Here is a 20,600-nt window from a genome sequence, read left to right on the forward strand (position 1 = left end):
TGGTGGCCTTATTTCACACTGCTACCGGGGCCCAAGTGGTCAATCCTCAAAGTGTACGTACAGTGAACTATTCCATCTACAGGGACGCGGCCTGGAAAGTACAAATACCTTGTCCATGGGACTGACTGGTTATGTCCCCTGGAGAGCCGGCCTTCTTGAGAACTTGCAGGGATTTCTTGAGGCCCTGAGACTATTTCTGCTCTTTGAGCTGCTGTGCCTGCTGACTTCATAGCTCTGCTGGTGTGAATGTCAACAACCAACTGTAGCCACCTCTCTGGAAATTTCACTGGCACACTAAGACCACTAGGGCCCATGAGTCTGAGTCCCGTCACCAGCTAGTTGGATTCCTGCAGGATCTCGGTTGTACACAGTATTACAGGGTGGTTCATCCCTTGAGCCTGGCTGTCAGCTCTTGGTTTGAAAATCATTTCTCCCCCTTACTAAATTTGTGGCTATAGGGCAAGTTTCTCAACCTTTCTTAACCTCAATTACTTAATATTAAACAGGGTAACTGCCTCCTTTTCAAGGCTGCAGATAAAAAGAGATAACACATTTAAAGCCTTAACCATCTGTTCTAGCTGGTGCTTGCGTACAACGCTAATTGTGATCATAACACAGTAATTATGATTAAACTAGCCATGGTAGATTTTTGTTGTTTGATACTAAGAATCCTATTATTAGTTTAGGGAAAGAATAGTTTTTTAGAAGGACAGGTGCTTTTGGCTCTAATTGGTAGTTTCTCCCGGTTCCAGATGAGTCCTACCCCAGCATGCGTCTCTAACCCTTTAGCATTAGCATGTGCTGTTCTAGAGTCCAGTTTCTGGGGTAACTCTGGAAAGGTAGAGGTGTCATCAAGATGAGAACCCCACTCCTGAATCCCAGACAGTACACAGCCATTTTCTATCCCAACTACCTCACACAAGATAAAACAACAGTTATTTAAATATTTATTACTATTTGAAGAAAGAAACAAATAGTTCTATGTTGAACAATATTTAAAAGTTAGGAAGCATTTTCACAAGGATTATTTCACTTACATTACATAAGCACACACCCACAAAAAGAATTGGCTTAAACTCCATTCAACTATTTCTTGAGCTCAGCCAGTTATCATGTGTAGATCTCCAGGGAGTGACTTGTGCAGTTTTAGTTTCCAGTATTTTTTGGAGACATTTTTTCATGTATACTTTCGTGTCTTGCTGAACTTTGTCTTTTTAAGCTTATAGTATTCCTTCAAGTGGAGAGGCGAGAATTTGGTCACTTGGTACATGGGTAATTTCCACTTTTTTTTTTTTTGTAAAACCAAGTTTTAAAACAATCTTTGAAAATATTTACCTAGGGCAAATCACCAAAAAAGAGCTCAGGAACCAAAGGACAGGAATAGATTATTCTTATTCTTGTTACTTAAGGTTAGGTCATTCTGCAAAAAGATAAAACGAACTCATAGAGATTGTGCAGACATTCACTTCTGGTCTGAAATAGGAAAGAAATACAGAAACTGTGCCAGTGAGATGACAAGGCACAGTGAAGGCAAGGGAGCCAGGCAGCATTTTCTGGAAGGGTATGACTTTCCTGTTCCATGGGAACCTTTTCCGTTGATACCCCAGCCCTCTGTCACTTTACTCAGCGGTACCCCGCCCCTGCCTCAACTGTCTTTGCAGTAACTGCGCAGCAGAAGTTTATCCTGAGTGGAGCAGGTTCTAGAACCTCTATGAATTCCCAAGAGTCAGATGCCTGCAGTGCGCAGGGAGAAACACTCTGCCTGAACGAGGCAGTGTGGCCTGGTACTGGAGGCTCCGCGCAGGCCAGCCAGGGCCCTGCATCAGCCTGTTGACTCCACAAGTACTCCCCACCTGGCTGGCAAAAATTGAGACGATACAATTTTAGACACATTTCTTGGCTAGAGACCTGGCCTCTTGATAATATATGGGACCCCCAGGAGACAGCACAGTACCATTTAGATCCCAGGGTAAAGTTTTACCCTAAGCAAACTCTGAAAACAGGCCAGATGGGGTAGGAGTGAAGGGCTCCCATGGAAACCCCAGAAGCAAGGAGCCCCATGGAAGAGGTGAAACTGGAGTCCAACTTTCTATATTTCACAAATTCTCCCTAAAACCTAGGCGTCCTTCTTTAGTTAGGAGGACATTGTACCAGGGTGGTGGGACCGCAGACAAGCCCTCAAAGTTGGCTGGCCAGACAGAAACCCAGGGTGGATTTTTCCTGTTGGGTTTGATAACCGAGCTGCGGATGCCAGTGGAGTTGCTTGGGGACGCGCCCAGCCACATGTGTGCAAACACAAGGCCTTCATGGTTATTATCACAATGATGCTGTGATTTCTGCTTTGCTGTAGCTCTGGAAGGGGAAGCATCACCATGATTTAATCTTTACCTCATCAGCTCAGTAGGTTGTGGCTCAGACTAAAACCTCCTCTCAGACTTCATCTCCTTTCCCAGTTCCCCTTATTCGCTAGAGTCTACTCATTCTGGCTTGTTTCTCCCTCACATGTACTAAGCTCGTCTCTATCAAAGAGGCTTTGCAAATTTTGTTTGTTCTCTGCGATCTTTCTGTCTCTGCTTCCTTGAAGGCATCAGCTCAGGGGAGACCTTTTCCAACATGGCTTTCTTGGCCATCCCAGTGAAAATGCCATCCTACTCTGAGTCATTTTCTATCCCATAAGCAGCTTGTGTTTTCTTTTTAGTGCTGTCCTTTCCTAAAATTATCTTATTTATTTACATGAAGAGGCTCCCTATCCTAACTCCATAACTTCCATGAGAACCACATCAGAGACTTTCTGTACCCTGCACAGAGCTGAGAACAGTGCTGGCACTTACAGGGGAATCCATCCAAGAATCGCAGGCAGAGATGCTCTGTCTCTTCTTCCCTCAGCTTTATTATCATTTTCTCCAGAGTGGGAGACACACACACATATATATCTCAGCTTGGCAGGGGAGAAAGCCAGGTGGAGAGAGGCTGGGCTGAATGCATACTGGGGTTCCTGCCTAACTTAGCAGCTTCACTTGTTGTATGATGTGGATGCCTCCTACTCAAATCTGTAGAAGTCGCAGACTTCATCTGCTGGTTTTCAGGAGGTTGAGCCAGATTCAGTGGGCAGAAGTTCGTGGAGACAGAGCTTAGTTCAATGGAAAAGGGATTCTTAAATGGAGCTGACAGGAGGCAGAATGGTCACGCTTCTGCTAACCTGGGCTACCTCTGCGTCATGTCTGTCTCTCTATGGCCCACTCGTCACCTTCTGCCTCCGTGTGGCCTGCCACCAAACTGCAAGCCTGTGGAGCTTATTGGTTTCTGGAATGATTCCCCAGGATAGAGGCTGGCGGTTCTGTATTGCTGAGGGAACTAAACCAGATGGTCTCTGTGGGCCATTTCATCTCCTATTTCAGGGTTCTGGCTTTCAGACCCCTGAAATAGGAGATTCTTGGATGGATTCCCCTGTAGGTGCCAGCACTGTTCTCAGCCCTGCACAGAGATCAGTTCATTTCTAATCCATATTCTGTGGACTGCAGAGCACCGGGGAGGAGATGGTGACTAACTAGAAGCTGTTAATGGTGTGCCAGGGTTAAAGCTCAGTGACCCACAGTCGAGTGCACTGGTTCATGACCACATCCGCCCACCTACTGTTTGCGTACAAGGGGAAGCTGATCATCTGCATCTGGAATGCGAAGAAAACAGGAGTTCCAGGCCTGGTACTACCGCCAGTTACCATGTGAGCTTGAATTGGGACAACTCAGAATGTTTGGGTTACAGTTGGACACTTTAGAAGTCCTTCTCCTCTGACTCAGACATACCAGGATTCAGCTAGTAAACCCCAACAGGAAAAAAAAATTAGGCCTGTGACAAGGGCTTGGGCCTAGGCTTCTATTCTTCGGCAGCTTATCTTTCTTAGTTGACAGCCTGGAATGAAACTAAGACCTCTGAACCCTGTCATCAGCATCTCAAGTCTTCTTGGAGTGTCTCAGAATGTTTATTCACGGCTCTGGCTGGGCAGATGACACATGTATGAGATCTGTCTGGGGCTAGAGCCTGAGATGTCCACCATGAGAGACATGAGCTGAATCTAGTCCAGAGGCACCTTGGAGGTTGTCCAACCAATGCCCCCAGTTGACTTGCCCATCCAGAAGGCAGGAGAGGGACTATTTGCATCTCTAGGAAAGTAAAGGGACTGCTTGGGCAACTATGCCAAGACCTCCTTGTATGTGGCAGCCCTGGGCAGGCCGCCCTGTGGTTTGAAACCTGGAGCAGGAAAGGAATATAATGACTAGGAATCTTTTCATGATACCCCAATGTAGTTTCATGATGTTTTAGTCTAGTATGCTTTCCTGACATTCATCACTATTCATCTTTGGCATAACCATGCAGGAAGCTCAGGGAAGACTAATGCAGCATTATGAGACTGTTCTCTGTGCTGAATCTACTCTTTTTCTTCTGCCCTGTAGGGTCTCCCTAGGAACAACAGGCTCAAAACACCCAGTAGTTCAGTAAATATTTCCCAAACCGCTTCTCTGAGTTAACTGCAACTGTATACCTTAGGAACTGGGGTTAAAATTGAACTTTTTAATGCTCTGAGATTGTATCTGTATCTGTATCTCTATCTATCTATCTATCTATCTATCTATCTATCTATCTATCTATCTAATTCTCAGAGGACTAGGCTTTTCAGGATGTGTAAATTATTCAGATCACTCAAAGGAATGGATATACTGTCCTTAAGGGATATACATATCATGTTTAAAAACTAAAAGTAAATACATAACAGAAATAGTAGACATATCTCCCGAACTAGAGGAGTTTGGATACATTATTTTATCACTTTGACCTTCAGTTCTGCAAAATAAGTTTAATGATCTTGGTCTAGAGGTGCCAGATTTAACACATGAAATTACAGGGCACCTGGTTCAATTTGAATTCCAATTTGAAACAATGAATGAAAAAAAAATTTTGAGAGTACGTCCCACACAGTATTTGGAACATACAGATAGTACAGCTTATTTATTACTTATCTGAAATGCAAATTTAACTGGGCATCTTGCACTGTATTTGCCAACTCTACCCATCCAAACTGGTTCAGGAATTTAATGAGGTGCCAAAGGACCAATATGTGGGTTAATAGTGTATGAAAGTACCTTACTGTTTACAGAATTGTGTGTCAGTGAGAAGGATTTGGTGGGCATGGCTTTGGTGCGAAGGGGTCTCCTGTAGGCCTGTGAGTCTGGTCTCTCCAGAGATCCCAGGACATGAAGAGGAAGATCCAGTGCTGCATCCCACATGAACACTTCATATTCTGGAACATTAGAATCAAAATGGATGGCTTAAAATGAGGATTGGAGCAACACTTGTGAATTGTGAAGGAAGCATCTTCTGGCTGCATCCTTGGAGTATGAGATCTAGAATGCTTTCACTAAGACCTGTTGGAGGATGAGCATAGAGGGGAATGGACTGAATTCAAGGGATTTGAAACCAGTATCCTGGGAGAGGCAGGAAGGATGGGAATTTGTGACCAGGGACCTGTGAATTCAGGGCATACGAGCCACAGGTTTTCCATGCAGCACAGGTCTGACTTTCTAGATGATGCCACTGCCACCCAAGATGACATTTTGCTTTAGTGAGTGGCCTAGAGCAGACATTCCAGTCTAGAGAAGTGAAACAGCAGTAGCAGCAGCAGTTTACTGTGGGAAGGCTGGAAAAGCCTTTGGCCCCTTCATTCTTCCCTCCTCCCATTTCAGAGACTAGAAAGTAAGGAGCAGGTTGGGGAAATGACTCACCAAAGGTCATGTAAAATTTAGGGGCAGACTAGGACTGGAGCCGACATCTCTGCTTCCCAACTGCGGGTCAGGTTCTCTGCAGCCCATACTGCCCTGGTATCCCATTTCTGAGCAGGCCTCTTAAGCATTGTCCTTCGAAGGCCAATAATTTGCCTCTCAGGACAGTATTTATAGTGTACAAAATGCTTTCATGTTATTTATCTCAGCTCTCATCAACTCCTACCTCCCTACACCAGTTCTCTGAATATGCACAGGTCGCCTACAGACAGGCAGTGTGGTGGTTAGAGTGGAGACATGGGACTGTAGTCTGGCTCTGCTATGAATCGTGCAAATTATGTAACAAGTGGACTCTGCTTGAGTTGCCTCATCTATAAAGTGGGGATGATAACTAGTATGCAATTCTCATGTGAGGACTAAATGACTGTGCTTCTGATAGCGCCTAACAATTGTTGGGGCTTAAAAAATACAATCTCCTATTCTTAGACTATCCTTAATATTTTAGAGCTCTGTTCCATGACCCCAAAGTCTTTTTCCTTATTCCTGTTTCCCTTCAAGACTCAGTTCAACTTCTTCTGTCTAGGGAATCCTCTTCCTTCAGCAGAATTAGCTGTGCTTAACATTTATTGCACATTTTAAGTGCATTATATTTGATTATTTTCTGGTTTATCTCCTCTCTTCAACACCAAGCATATAATCAGGCAGATGTTTGTGTTTATGATATTTGTTGAATGAATAAACACATTATTCCACTGATTTCTAAATCAAGGAGTCATTGTCTCTCTCTTTAGAGTATAGAGAATACACTGAAGGAAAGAAAAGCCTCTGTCCAAGAGAAACAGAAGGAGGCCCCCTGGAAAGTGGGCCACCCACCGACCCTGCCTCTTAGGGGTGCCCTACTGAGCAAAGCTATGAGGTAAGGCAAGTTCAACGTGGAATACAACCATAATCAACTAACAAGACCACAAGCATGGTCACCCAGACAACACCGATCCAATGGGAAATCACAAGGTGAGTGTGCAGTGGGGAGAAAAAACCATGGTGAAACATTAAGCCTGCAACAAGTATAATCGCTTAGGTAACACTGATTAAATAGGGATCAAATTGGGAACCAAGTCATGCAGCAAGTGCTCATGGCACAGACAAAGACCCTCCTGGGAGGGAAGGGCCACGGAGGCCTGGTCACTCACCTCAAAGCGACCAAGGCCTACCCAGAACATCAACCACTGCCATTCATCCCCAGGGGAAGCACAAGATGCAGTCATTCCTCTCTTCTTGAAGCCTGGCCCTCAGCAAATGTGTCTCCAGCCACAGTTGTCCTCTGCACTGACCCCTTCAGAGCCCAGCCCCACCCAACTGCCTACGACACTTCTAAATTATCTAGCTATCTGCAATATTCTCCCCCCTGAAGAAGTATCCCTAACTTCAGTTAGAGGAGAACATGCATAGTTTTCACCCAGCTGCTTTGACCTGAGATGGGTTGGTGTAGGGACCACAGTCCGGAGTCTTCTTCAGAGAGCTAATCTAATGGCCCTCAGAAAGATGTCATGTTGTGGTTTAGCAGTTAAAAACTCTTTACAAGGTTAATTGGGTGGGTCCTGGTAAAAGGAGTTCAGCATGTTTGTTGTTGCTTCCATCTGCATGGCTACCTGGAGTTTTGCTTCCTTTTGGCAAGAATAAACAATTTTTTTTTGAGAAATTAGAGCATGTATAATCAAAGCATGAGCACTAGACTGGAAAAGAAGGCTGCGTTAAGAGCCAAGTGTAGAAACTGTTCTATAGGGACTTGAATAGTAACTGTAACTCGCTGGCTCTTAAATGCCTCTATCTCAATGGCTGTTATCTGTAAGTCTGTTATTTGGTTGTAAGCCCTTCTCCAGTTTTAGCTGTGAAAAGACAGAGTTTTGTGGTTTAGAAGGAAAATTTTAGCTAAAGAATTTAAAGATTCTTGTTGAGCTTTTATACATTTTCCTGTAGTTTTTCTTAAGGACTCATCACAGTGGTCAGTTGCTGGAATAGCTGGAAATTGTCAGGAGTCAGTGATTGGTGCCCCTTTGTATAACTAGCTTATTCCTATGGCTTTGTTTTATGCATCTTTTGTTTATATTTTTCTGCTGGGTGTTTCAGTCCAAGTTAAAGTGAGACATGAGTTAATTAAAATTAGCCTCTTGCTATTTATCAAGGTCAGTTAGAGCTCCTCAGGCATTGCTTGGAACCATGTGTAGAGTCTCTCAGCTCTTCTATCAGTGCCAGCCATCAGGATGGGTCACAGCCTTGCTTGACCATGTTGCTTTCTGTGAAATTATGGGAGACATTTCCTCTTGGTGACCCTCCATTGGCACACCTTACATGTGCTGATTCTTGTCCTCTGGGGTCCAGCAATCTCTCTGCTCAGGAGGTTGGGTGACTCCCCAAAGTTGTAGGATCTTGTACAAAGGTTTCCTCATGTCCTGTGTCCTTGCTGATGTTAGAGCACTAGGACTAAAATATTGGATTTCCTCATCCCAGTTGTCTTTCTAATTCTGGTCTCTAAATATTAGTTATTGAATATCCAAGAGAGAAGATCAATGACATTAGTATTGTAGCAAGGGCAGTGAGTCTAACTATTATAATTTTACCTCACATCAAACACTTTGTAATAAAAAGTACAGATAGATTGTTACTCCTTACCTACCATGTTGTTTTAGTCGTTCAATAAGGAGTCATTCTTGATTTCTTTCCCTTGCCCCCCTACCCAATCCAACAGCAAGTCTTGACAATCCTACTTCTAAAACATACCTTGGAAAAAACAAAACAAAACAAAAACATATCTCAATTCTGCCTCCAGAACAGATCAGGCTACCATCTTCTCACATCTGGACAGCTCAACCTGATCATTGGTTTCTGTCTTTGCTGCCCTGTTATCTACTCTCATCCCACCGCTTCAAACTCTGCCTCAATGTCTCATTGCTCTAAGAATAAAATCCAGTCTTCTTACATAGGCCCCAAGCCCTGCAGAATCAAGCACATACCATTCTCTGCTTCACTTTTTTTTAAAATTTATTTTTATTTTAAAGAGAAGAAAACCAAGCAAAATAAAACAATAACGCCAGTAAACACAAACCAGTGTGACACAGAACTTCAAAACAATATGAAATCAACAATGGTTACTATAATGCCTCCTGTTGTCTTCAAAATAGCTGCCCATACCTTCAGACATAGGAAAAATCAAGCAAAACAGAAAAGAACAGAACCAATAAAAACAATACAATGAATGCAATAAAGGATTTCCAAACAAGATAATAATAAATCCAAAATGGGTATCATAATTATGTCTTGTAATCCTTGAAACAGTTGCCCATGCCATTGGATATAATAAAATCAAACAAAACAAAACATAATAAAGCCCAACCCAACAAAACAATTAAAATGATACAGGACTTCAAAACAAGATAATAGGGAATTAACAGTGGCTAACAGGAGATCTCCCATAGATGCTACATTGCATATTGTTGTCCTCTGAATAGATGATCAGACTACGGGCTTTAGACCTGCAAAGTCAGTGAAACACTAAACACTACAACTATTAAATTGTATTTTACCTCAGTAGTTATCATTGCAGCCTGTGTTTCTCTGGATCAGCCAGTTGCTTTTGAGGGGTGAAGGTGGGGTAAGGTGTCTCTTCCTGTTTCCTAGCCCACTGATTCACAGAGGGGGCTTGCTTCTTGGTGACTTCTTATTCTCTTCCCCTGTAGTCCATGAATCTCTCCGCTTCACTTATGATGCTTCACTTATTCTCATCTTCTCTCTGCTTCTTTTTCTCTTCCAAGTCTTACAATTGCAGTTTGTTCTGGTTGTTGTGGAGTTGGCTCCTTCTGATTTTAGTTAGGCTGTTACCACCAGAGAGGCTTTCCATGACCAGCCTAAGGGGGTGTCGCTCAGTTATTTTGTGTCCAAACACCCTTTCAATTTCTTTTCTGGCAATTATCTTAATCTACAAATTACTTAACTGTTTACCCACTGTATTAGTCAGAGTCATTTACTAGAGAAAACAGATATAACACAAGATATACAAATGTATAAGACATTTCAAGATAGGCTTACGATGGTCAGCCAAAGCGTTGGATGAGGAAGTGTGCAGAGGGTGTCTGCATACCAGAGGCTGAAGGAGTCAACCCAAGGTCTGGAGTTCACTGCTGTATCCCATGCAGGTGTGCACCAGTAGGCCAATGGGTCTGTGAAAAAAAGGCTGGAGAATCTATGCCAGAAGGCTGAAGGATCTAAGACAGAAGCTGAACAATCTGCACTGGAAGCCAGAAGATGACATCCAAGTTGAAGGTGGAGACTGGAGCCCTCTGAAGAATGAAACTCATGCATCCTTCCTCCTTCTCTTTTATGCCATCCAGGTGATGAATCACCCTAGGGTGGGTCTTCTACGCCCTAAGGTGTAGAATTGCTGAGCTGATTTAGTTAGGCTTCTAAATGTCTCAAGTTGATACAATCAATCAACCACTATACCCACCTATTAATTGATCATTTCATTTGCTATACTCAAAGAACCATGAGTACAGGATCCCTCTTTCTCTTCTGCTGTTCAGTAGAGTTTCTCCAGATTTTTCCTAAATGAATGAATGGATGCATCCTCCTCTAGAACACTGTAACTGCTAGATGCACACTTTACAGAGCAGACAAAACAGCTTAGAGAGATTGATTCTTGCTATAAAAGGCTGGAAAGTGGTCCAGCAAGATTCACAAGATCATAGCCATTTCCCAACAGAACATTTCACCTTGAAAGGAGATAGACTCTGGGCTGCGAACCCAGTTGGGTTGATTCACAGACTAATTTCACAGTGTGGGACTGGATGGCAGAGATTCAATATTCCTGCCTCTTAAAGAGGTAGAGCTGCCAGTGTGTGCCTAAGGATTACATCCAATCCCAAATTCCAGACTGCATTTGAGGCATTGCACATCCCCCAATAAGCCCTAGAAGAACAGTGCAGTAATTGTTTGAGAAAGGAAATATGACCCACAGTTCTGAGAGGAGGCCTGATCTCCCAGGACCCTTTTCAGAGGTTGTTCTAATTTGGGCCTGACAGGACAAGAAAGATGTTTCTAATTCCCTTGTACCAGTATTGGCCTCAGTGGGAAGAGTTGTGTCATTCCCAAATCCCCCACTGTTGCCCAAAAGTGAACCTGATTATTGTCATTATTTAAAGTGCCATCTCGGTCATGGATAGTAAGCTGGCAGCAGGTGCCATTTCTGTGATTCTAAGAGCAAGGCTCTTGGAAAGGGAGCCTAGTAACATAGAGTGCTTGACCAGAAATCAGAGGATGGGGAAACCTACCTGCTGTCCAGCTTGTAGACTCGAGGCCTTCACTGGCCCTCAGTGGCCTTCTAGGTAAGCAATGGTTTATTTGGGTCTGACAGTGACCCATGAGTCAGTTAAGATCTGACCCTGGCTGTGTTGTTAATTTGCAATGTAAGATGCTGTCAAGGTCCTTTCTTTTTGAGGGTCTCAGTTTATCATCTGTGCAAGGGCTTATCTGCAGGGGCTGATGCCTAAGTCCCCCTCTTACTCTCATATTGGTTCTTTCTGTGAGCTTTTTAGAAATAACTGCTCCTCTAAAATTGAGTTGCCTCACCATCTAGTCCTCAGATGCCAGCATGAAATTGACATGGCTTTCTTAAACTAGTCTTAAACTAAAGCACATCATAGTGCTAAAGGTTTAAGGACTCCTCTGGGAACCTCCAGAGGAAGAGGATTCAAGGGTCCCCACTTGCCAAGCACTCCCTTAGTCCTGACAGTGCCCTCAGACAGGCACACACTCTGATGAAGGAGGCTTTCCACAGGGCTGAGGGCACGATGGCAGGAGTGTGACTTGTCTGAGAGTCCAGAATTTCTGGGCATGGAATCCTACAGACACTGTACCCTTTTGGTCTTGACCTATTGTGTGGAAAGACAGGTTCAGGAAAATCAGATATGTACCGATGTGTTTTGAGTGTTTAATATGGGGCAGGCTTTTGCTCAGTGCTTTACATAAATCACTTTGTTTGACCTTGAGTCCTGTTTGATAAATATGATGATTTCCATTCCACAGAGGAGGAACTGAGACCCAGAGCTAACGTAACTTAACCAATGTTACACAGCTAGAATGATCAGGTTTCAACTCAGTACTCTTTATAGCTATTTTACTGTCTCTCCTAATAGTAACAGTAACAATAACAACAACAAAAATGGAGAAAATGCAGTAGCTGTTGTGGAAATCATTCTGGACCTGAGGACTGAAGTTCTTCCGTTTATCAGCATAGTAACCTTGGGCAAGTTTATTGACTACTTCAAGTTACAATATGCCTGCTTAGAGAGTGGGGACACTCCTTCTACTTCACTGTATAAGATTAAAGGAGACAATCTACATTAAGTTCTTGGAGTTGACACCTGGCCCATAATAGGTGCTCAGTAAATGTTAGTCATGGTTGCTACTGTTATCATCAGTACTATTACCAATACTACCAGCTTCCTTCTGGGTTTGGTACAACGCTTAAGTGAGATAATGGCTAGGACAGCGCTGTTTTCTGTGCACCGGTAAGTAAGCCTGTCCCTTTTACTGCGATTACAGCAACCTCAGCAAAGAGTTATTTGTGAAACTCTGACCCCATTCCTCTCCAAAATGGTTCAACTTCTTTCCTCTGCAGCCAACACTGATGACAAATGAAGGTTTGACAGGGTGCCTACTGTGAATGATGTCCTTCAGGAAATCTCTAAGAATGATGATTCACATCAGCAAATGCTTTTCTGATCTTATTTTAGCATTACAGGGACTTTGAAAGAGGATTTCAACATTTGGCTTCATCAATTGGAGATGGTGCTTTGCAATTGATGTCGGTTTGACTTGGGTCTCTTTTCCCCTTCGTTGTTTTAAAGAAGAGATACCAGGGAGTAGATCAAAGAGTGGCTGGCAGACATATATCTACATTCAAATGAATTCTAGTGTTGGTTATTAGTAATTTTGAGAGTATTAGTAATTTTGAGAGTAGTATATGTTCATTGAAAAATATTTGAAAAATGCAGAAAAGTATAAAGGAGAAAAAGACATTCATAATGCAACAGTCACTCAGAAACAAACAGTTTAATATTCTGATATGATCTTTGATACTGTATTATCATTTTACCTGATTTGGATTATAGCCTATTCATGTAAACTATATTTTCATCATTTTAAACCACTAAAATTTTCTTCATGAATATGTTTTATAGCTGTATAATATTTCAACACAGAAACATCAGAGAACCCCAAGTACTTAAGAAAACCTCTCTCCCTTTTATTTCTTTTTGTGGTATTGGGAATTGAACCCTGGGCCGTACGCATGCTAGGCAGATGCTCTACTATTGAGCTACCTTTTCAGTCCTCAGTCCTTACTGTTAAATATTTAGACTTTAAAATATCCATTACTGCTTGGGGGTTTAACTCAGCAGCGTAAGTGCCTACTTGGAAAATACAAGGTTGTGAGTTCAATCCCCAGCACCAGAAAAAAAAAAAAAAAAGGTTTCATTATTATTATACATAATATGAACATTTTTGTATATAGATTTGTATATCTGATTATTTACTTCCCTCAGATGCTTAAGAGGGCATTATGAGTCAAAGAGGAGTACAAGCAATTTTAAGGCTTCCCAGAAAGGTTGAATCCTATCTATCTTTATATTCCTGCCAAAGTAAGAGACACTCCCTGGCCAATGACTAGTATTTCCGGTTTTTAAAAATTCTGTTTCCATGCAAATCAATAGGGTAGAACAACACAACTCACACTCTTGCTTTGCAATTCTTTGATTACTTTAGTTGCATATGTGTTTCATGCTTGGTAGTCATTTGCATTTTATTTCCTGTGAGTTGTCTGTCATTGTTCTTTGCTGGGCAGACTTGGTTAAATGTCCTACTAATCCTAGAGTTCTCAGTAGAAGATGTCAAACCTGGCCTTGCATTCACCTACATCTGATAGGAGGCCAAGCTCCAGGAGGATTAGGAAGAAAAGAGTCTACATTGGCACTGCTGTTTCGATGCAACTAGAAAGGAGAAAGTTTCTGGGAGAAGCTATTTCGATGTGCCACATCTACCATACTATTCTGTTTTTTTATTCTAAAGTTTCTCTTTTCTAGCAGAAGAGTTTGGGGCATGTTTGTGGCCTCTTTCAGTATGTTTGCCCTGGCCTCGTACATGCGCAATGCATAGTGGTCACAGTAATGGACTAACAGAAAAGAGCTTGGGTGCTGGAGTCAGGCAGGTTGTGGGCAAATCCCTAAACCTCAGGAAACAGAGGCTCTGTTTCCTCTTCTTTTAGGCACTGGTGATAACTCTACCTTTGAGGAATAAATAGGTCCTGAATACAAAACTTTTGAAATATTGCCCGCCACATCATTAGACTCTTTTTAGCCCAACAATCCTTGACCTGCTTCTGCGTATTTGACATTGGGTTGGTGCTGAGTATAAAAAGGAGCCAGGCTGGATGCTTTGCAGCATCTGCACTTCTTACAGGAGAAAGGTCAGGCTGCTCATAGACTCCAACAAGGCCTTCTCTGATCCCTGCTGTTCTGTGGTTCTTTACTAAGCCCCCTGGCTTCAGCTGTCATGGGGGGGTTGACAGCTTTCTCTAGAACTCTGGGCCCTAGCTCCAGTTGTGGGGCAATGGGAAAAGTGCCTGTTAATATTTTGGTACACACAGTGTCACAGTTACAAGTTTTATCTTTCCCCCCAACTTTAGAATCATTTTCCCTTTAGAGTTAAGGGTGGTGGATGAAGCCACTCCATCTCAGTTTGGTTCTCATACTTACTAAGTGATCCTGGGTAAGGTGCTTAATTTCTCCTGCCCCAGTTTCTTTATCTATAAAATTTAGGCCAAATTTATGCTATAGGCCAAGTGATTGTGCCTCTCTAAAATCCCTATGTTGAAATCCTAGCTCTCCTGCACCCCATATGATGGTATGTGAAGGCCTTTTGGAAATGATTAGATTGTGAGAGTGATGCTACTGCGAATGGGATTAGTGTCCTTCTTCTACCAGGTGAGGACAGAGCAGAAGGACAGCCACCTATGAGCCGAGAAGATGACCCTCACCAGACACTAAAGTTGCTGGCACCTTGATCTTGGATTTCCTAGCTATTAAAACTGTGAGAAGTATGTTTTTGTTGTTTATAATCCACCCAATCCATAGTACTCTGTTATAATAGCCAAACAGACAGAAACGTAATAGTACCTACCTTGCAGGGTTCTAAGGATTAAACACAATAATTAATGTGTATTTAATAGCAATAGTAAGAGCACAATTTTCTCTTCTTCATATTTTCTGGATGGTTTTGATAAACTACTCTTACAATGACATAATTAAATTGAATAGATTGGCCAAGCGTGTTGGTACATGCCTGTAATCCCAGCACTCAGGAGGCTGAGGCAGGAGGATTGTTGCAAGTTCAAGACCAGCCCAGGCTACAAAGTGAGCCCAAGGCCAGTCTGAACTGCATAGTGAGACCCTGTCTCAAAAAGATTAAAAAAAACAAAAGAAAGAAAAAATTCAATAGACTTAATAATCCTTTCTCTGATGTTGGGTAGTTAAAGTACTTCCAATTCCCGGTACCGATAAAAAGGAAAAAGACAAAAAAAAAAAAAAAATTAAAAAAAAAATAAAGTACTTCCAATTTTAAACATAAGCTATCATTCTTAAGAAATAAAAAGTCGGGGCTGGGGATTTAGCTCAGCGGCATAAGCGCCTGCCTTGTAAGCAGGCAGTTGTGAGTTCGATCCCTGGTACCGATAAAAGCGAAAAAAACAAAAAACAATTAAAAAAAAAAAAGAAATAAAAAGTCAATCTGTGGCTTAGAGAGAAGAGCAGTCAGTTTAAGAATTAAATGTTGAATCAACAATAGTACATTCCAGGTATCTTTCAAAAAGTTCAATATTTTCTCTATATATTCTGGGTTAACTGTCCTGTCGGAGAAGCCCATTGTGGGTGATTCTTACCTGAGGCAGAGCTGGCCTGGATCACACTGCAAGGTCTTCCAGGCCTTTGCTGTGATTCTTCTGGCAAAGAAGCTGCATCAGCTTTTCTCCCCAGTTGCCTGAGAATCTGTGATACAGTGCAGCTCACGGCCAACCCAGCAGTTTTAGGTATCATTTGGAAATACCTAGTAGGGCAACTGTCAGGGTGTATCACCTGATGGGAAGGTTATGAAGCAGAGGTTTCTGCTTTGATCCTTTAGCCAACAAGGCTCAAAGTCGGCAATGATATTACTGAAATGTGAGTCTACACAGTTTGAGCGATGTCTGGGGGTCAGGCTCTATAAAAATGTTCTCTTAAATCCTCAGTTCAATTATGTGAGAAAAGATTTATTGGTCCCATTTTATAGATGAGGAAACTGCAGCTCAGGGGAAACAGCCTCAGAGAGCGGACCTCCAAGGTTACATAGTTGGCAGAGTCATGACTCAGTCTGACTCCAGAGACACAAGCTCTTCCTGTCCGCACCACAGGATCTCTTTTCAATTTAGTCAGCAGGGATTGGGGCTCACATTGTATTGCTCCTGCTAGGCACTGAGAGCCTGATGGAAGAGACAGATGATGTATGCTTGTGAGAAAAAGCAATGTGGGCAGTTCAATTTATCCTGTTCCATTTTATTTCTGAAAATTATCCTTAGTCGAGGAAGACACAGGGACGAGGTAGATTGATAGGTCAAGGCTATAATCAATGACTGAACAAAGGACAATGGAGAAATGGGGAAGGAGAAATTAATTCCCACTCAGAAATCCAGAGAAATCTTTTAGAGAATGTGGTACTTTGGTTGGGGCTACAGAGCTCAGAAGAATCTGCCGGAGAATGCAGGGAAGGGGCATGTCATGTCCACTCCCTTCCTACAGAGATGTAAAAACAGAACCTTGTTTAGTGCTTGCTAAATATTGGTCTTGAAACCAGAACACTTACACACCCTTCTCTCTTACCCCATTACAGACATAGACAGACCTATTGAGACACACCCAGAGATAACCACAAGTGCAAAAACAGGGGAAACTCACACACAAAAAAAGACGAACAAACATGCACAGATTAAGGCACTTGTGAAAGTAGATACTGGCTCCCAAGTATCTATCTCCCTAGACTCACACAGATACATATAATACTCATACACACAGACTTACTAACATGTTTGTGCTTTGGTATACAAGCACATACATATCTCTTCCCACCCACTATTCCTGCAGGCAAATTAGTACATGCTTTTCTTAACATATACAAGTTCACACACAAATCTTATTCTGCAGGTCTGGTTGGAGGCTAATTATTAATGGGAAACCAGGTACAAAGGCAAGCATCACACAAGAGAGGCCAGGACTGGTCTAGCGAAGAGGCAGAGGCCAGGATTAAACCTGTCAGATGACAGGCTCACCCTGCCAGACTGCCCCTGGAAGCCACTCAGCCGCTCAGCCAAGACAGAAGCGCCTGACCTAGCTCGATCCTGGGCGGATGGTGCAAGGCTGCGTGCCTGATCTCCAGCTTTATCTGGGTTTTAATGTCATCCAGGGTCAAGCTGTGCTATCAGCCCCACCCCAATCCTTGCAACAGGCAGGAGTCTCTCCCCAGAGAGACAGCAGGGCTGAGATCTCCGGAAGCTTGCTAACCTTAGGCTTGCCCTGACACAGTGCACAGAAGGGTGTTAGCATTAATGAAGGTTTACAATAGTGGGCCAGACAGTAGGTAGAGCCTTTTACGCACAGTATTTAATCCTCACAACAGCTCTGTGAGCAAGGTGGGATGCGTCCCATCATCTCCATTTAGTGGCGAGAAAACGGCGCCCCGGCCACAAAACCACTCAGCAAGGGAGACATAAAGCTAAGAATCAGTCTCGTGTAATTCTGTCCTCCCCAGGACCTGGAGTAAAGTGTGCATGTCAATCTACCCACCCACAAAATAAGTTTGCACCTTCTGCTCTTGATGGCTCTCCAGATCTCATGTCCAGCCTGGCCCACAGCAGGTGACTGGGGAGGATGTGGGTTTTGTGTCAGGAGGGTCTCTCAGAGCAAGGGCCTCAGTTTCCTCATCTCTGAAATGGAAGGGCAGCGCAAACCTCGCTGGGCCGAGCTGTCACGGGCGGTACAAGGAATGCCAAGCTCGACATGTTCGCCACTGCTCCGCTAGCCCTTCCCGGGCTGCAACCTCAATCCCCCTCCCCCCAAGAGCCCTTGTATTGGAGCCGCGCGGGCCCCCATTGTTCAGGAGGGCGGGGACGCTCCACAGAGAGGATTTTCCGCCCCAGGTTGCATTCGCAGTCCACTAAAGCAGACAACTTGGACCGGCATCTGCCACACGGAGTGCATCCTTTGTCTACCTCGGCGGTGCTCGGGTACCCGAGGCCCGCGCCCCGCTCTTCTGGAAGACAAAGCGGGGGCCGCGGCGAGCCGGGCCGGTAGGAGAGGGGCTTGTACCGCCCTCAACCCGCCTTACGCACCGCCCCCTTTGTTCAACGTTCTTTGATTGGTTCGAGGGGCTACAAAGAGGCTGGGAAGCGGGTAGGTCACGTGGGCAAGCGTGACTTCCCATTGGTTAGGCGAGGCTGTCAGTCGAAGAGGGCGGGCTGTCCGCGCTCTGCTGGGTCTCTCCCTGCGCTCTGGGGCCCGCCCGCGGGGCCGGCCGCCTGTCAGAGGGAGGTGGCGATGGTGCGCACCGTGGCGGCGACGGCCCTCGATCGGATGGAAGAGAAGCGAAGATGACTGCCCCAACCGACTGGCTGAATGAATGAATGGCGAAGCCGAGCGCGCCATGAGGAGTCTGCCGAGCCTGGGCGGCCTCGCCCTGTTGTGCTGCGCCGCCGCCGCCGCCGCGGCAGCCTCGGCGGGGAATGTCACCGGTGGCGGCGGGGCCGAGGGGCAGGTGGACGCGTCGCCCGGCCCAGGGCTGCGGGGCGAGCCCCGCTATCCCTTCCCTGAGGCGACGTTTCCCACGTCCCAGGCCCCGAGAACCGGAACCCCGCGCCCTGCTGCCCGCCGACCCCCGGCCGCGACCTCTCCAGCCCGGCCCCCGGAGACCACCCCTCTTCGGGCGGCGACTGGACCCGCGCTGACCACCTTCCAAGCGACCACCTCTCCAGAGAAGGATCTCACGCCCACCACATCTCGCGCACCGACCAGTCCCTCGCCGACCACCCTTTTGACGACCACTGGCCCAGCGCCGACCACCCCGGTAGCGACCACTGTCCTGGCGCCGAACGCTCCCAGGACCCCGACCCCCAGCCTCCCCAGCAGCAGCAGCAGCAACAGCAGCACCAGCAGCAGCAGCAGCAACAGCAGCAGCAGCAACAACAACAACAACAACAACGGTAACAGCAGCAGCAACAGCAGCAGCCTCCTGCCTACCCCACCTGTCACCGAGGTCCCTTCTCTTTCGCCCCCAGGTGAGTCCAGCGCTGTCCTCCCTGCACTACCCTCTCTTCCTTACCTCAACGGGGTGACAACTGAGATTGGACACTTGGCTGGAACTGATCATTTCTTGCTCTAAAGGCTCCCCTCATTTTGGCTTCTAAGGGGAGGCTCAAGCTTCAGCTGCTCCCCCTTCCCCCAGTCCCCACACCCTTTGCCAAATCTGGAAAGTCTTTTGTCCCCCCACCCACCCACCCAGGCTGTGCTCCCTTGGGAGCAAGCGGCTGCTGTGTGGAACGCAACGCGTCTCTTTCCAAACAGGCTTTCCTGCCCTTTGTCAGAGACCCAGAGTAAGCACAAACTTTTGGTTTGGTTGCTCACCGGCCATCCGGCTGGGGTTATTTGGGGAAGTTTGAAAACCAGTACAGTACGTCCATCAGTTCGTTGGTCAAAAACTGAGTATAAAGGATCTCTCCCAAAGCTGTGGTTTCCTTGTTCCTTTCTTCTTGTTTGTATCAGATGTGTGTGTGTGAGACAGGTGGAACAGAGGATTGTGAGGAGATCTTGTCTACAAATAGTATAGACCATTTCAGGCCAAACAATAAAGAAGGCATTGTAATCCATATTTTTCTCCACAAATAAGTAGACTCAGTAGGCCATTTGGGACAGGTGTATCTAGGTTGAGCACGTTTTAAAATTAGGTTAAATTCCTGTCAGGCATCATTTTTTTCTTTGTCAGTTACAAGGTCAGTATGTTTGTACCAATACACAATTTAAGCTAGGTTGTTCATCTTTGTCCCTTTAATTACCTTAAGACACTGACAAATGCCAATTTCTGTAGGAGTTCACATAGAAAATAGCGCCCTTCATCCTGCTGATGGAAGTTTTCAATCAAAGTTGGAGGGTACTCCTGTTCTTTCCCCCCATATATCTAAAATAGTCCTGAAACTAAGGAAAACTACCTTGTCAGGATGTTAGGCAAGAGTTTCTGAACTCTTCAAGTTGGGGTGGAGATTGGTCTAAAGTACTTGTTTAGCTGGATCCCTGACCTAATTCTTAGGCTGAGTGGTTTACTAAGGACTCAGGTATGGACTTTGCACTATAATTGAGTTTGTAGAGAATTTTCCCACATGGTTATGAGCCTTAATACAGCCTTAAATCTTGAGTTGGAACTTGGCAATGACATATAAGTAGGATTGCATGTTATTTACCCCCAAAAAGCATCTCTTCCAGCTTCAAGGAATGTATTAAATAGCTGTTTCTTTTTTCTGTCTTTTTTTTTTTTTTTAAACTTATAACCCCTTTTGGCCTTGTACAGAGAAAATGATATATTTTTGAGACAGAAGGCACAGTGGTTGAAAATTTGGAATCTGGAGTCCACTCTTAATTTTGAATTCTAGCTTTGCCCCTTTTTGATAATGTGAGTTCGAACAGGTACTTAACCTCTGTGGCC

General features: G+C 44.5%; 1 protein-coding gene and 1 long non-coding RNA gene across 2 annotated transcripts in view; one reads left to right on the forward strand and one right to left on the reverse strand.

The window, feature by feature from the left end:
• Positions 1 to 8,795: 8,795 nt before the first annotated feature.
• On the reverse strand, positions 8,796 to 18,191 carry LOC134478506 (uncharacterized). Its single transcript, XR_010051152.1, has 2 exons — positions 15,763 to 18,191; positions 8,796 to 10,193 (listed from the first exon to the last, which is right to left on the reverse strand). It is a non-coding gene; the product is annotated as an uncharacterized LOC134478506 (long non-coding RNA).
• Positions 18,192 to 18,375: 184 nt separating this feature from the next.
• Positions 18,376 to 20,600, forward strand: part of Megf9 (multiple EGF like domains 9) — a 93,285-nt gene continuing 91,060 nt past the window's right edge. Inside the window, exon 1 of the mRNA XM_063259908.1 lies at positions 18,376 to 19,182. Coding sequence (XP_063115978.1) covers positions 18,528 to 19,182 — 655 coding nt within the window. The 5' untranslated portion in view covers positions 18,376 to 18,527. The remainder of the gene's footprint in view (positions 19,183 to 20,600) is intronic.

The sequence above is a fragment of the Cavia porcellus genome, unplaced genomic scaffold (genome assembly GCF_034190915.1).
Source record: "Cavia porcellus strain 051 isolate PalLab524CR breed Dunkin Hartley unplaced genomic scaffold, mCavPor4.1 scaffold_1, whole genome shotgun sequence".
Lineage (NCBI taxonomy): Eukaryota > Metazoa > Chordata > Mammalia > Rodentia > Caviidae > Cavia > Cavia porcellus.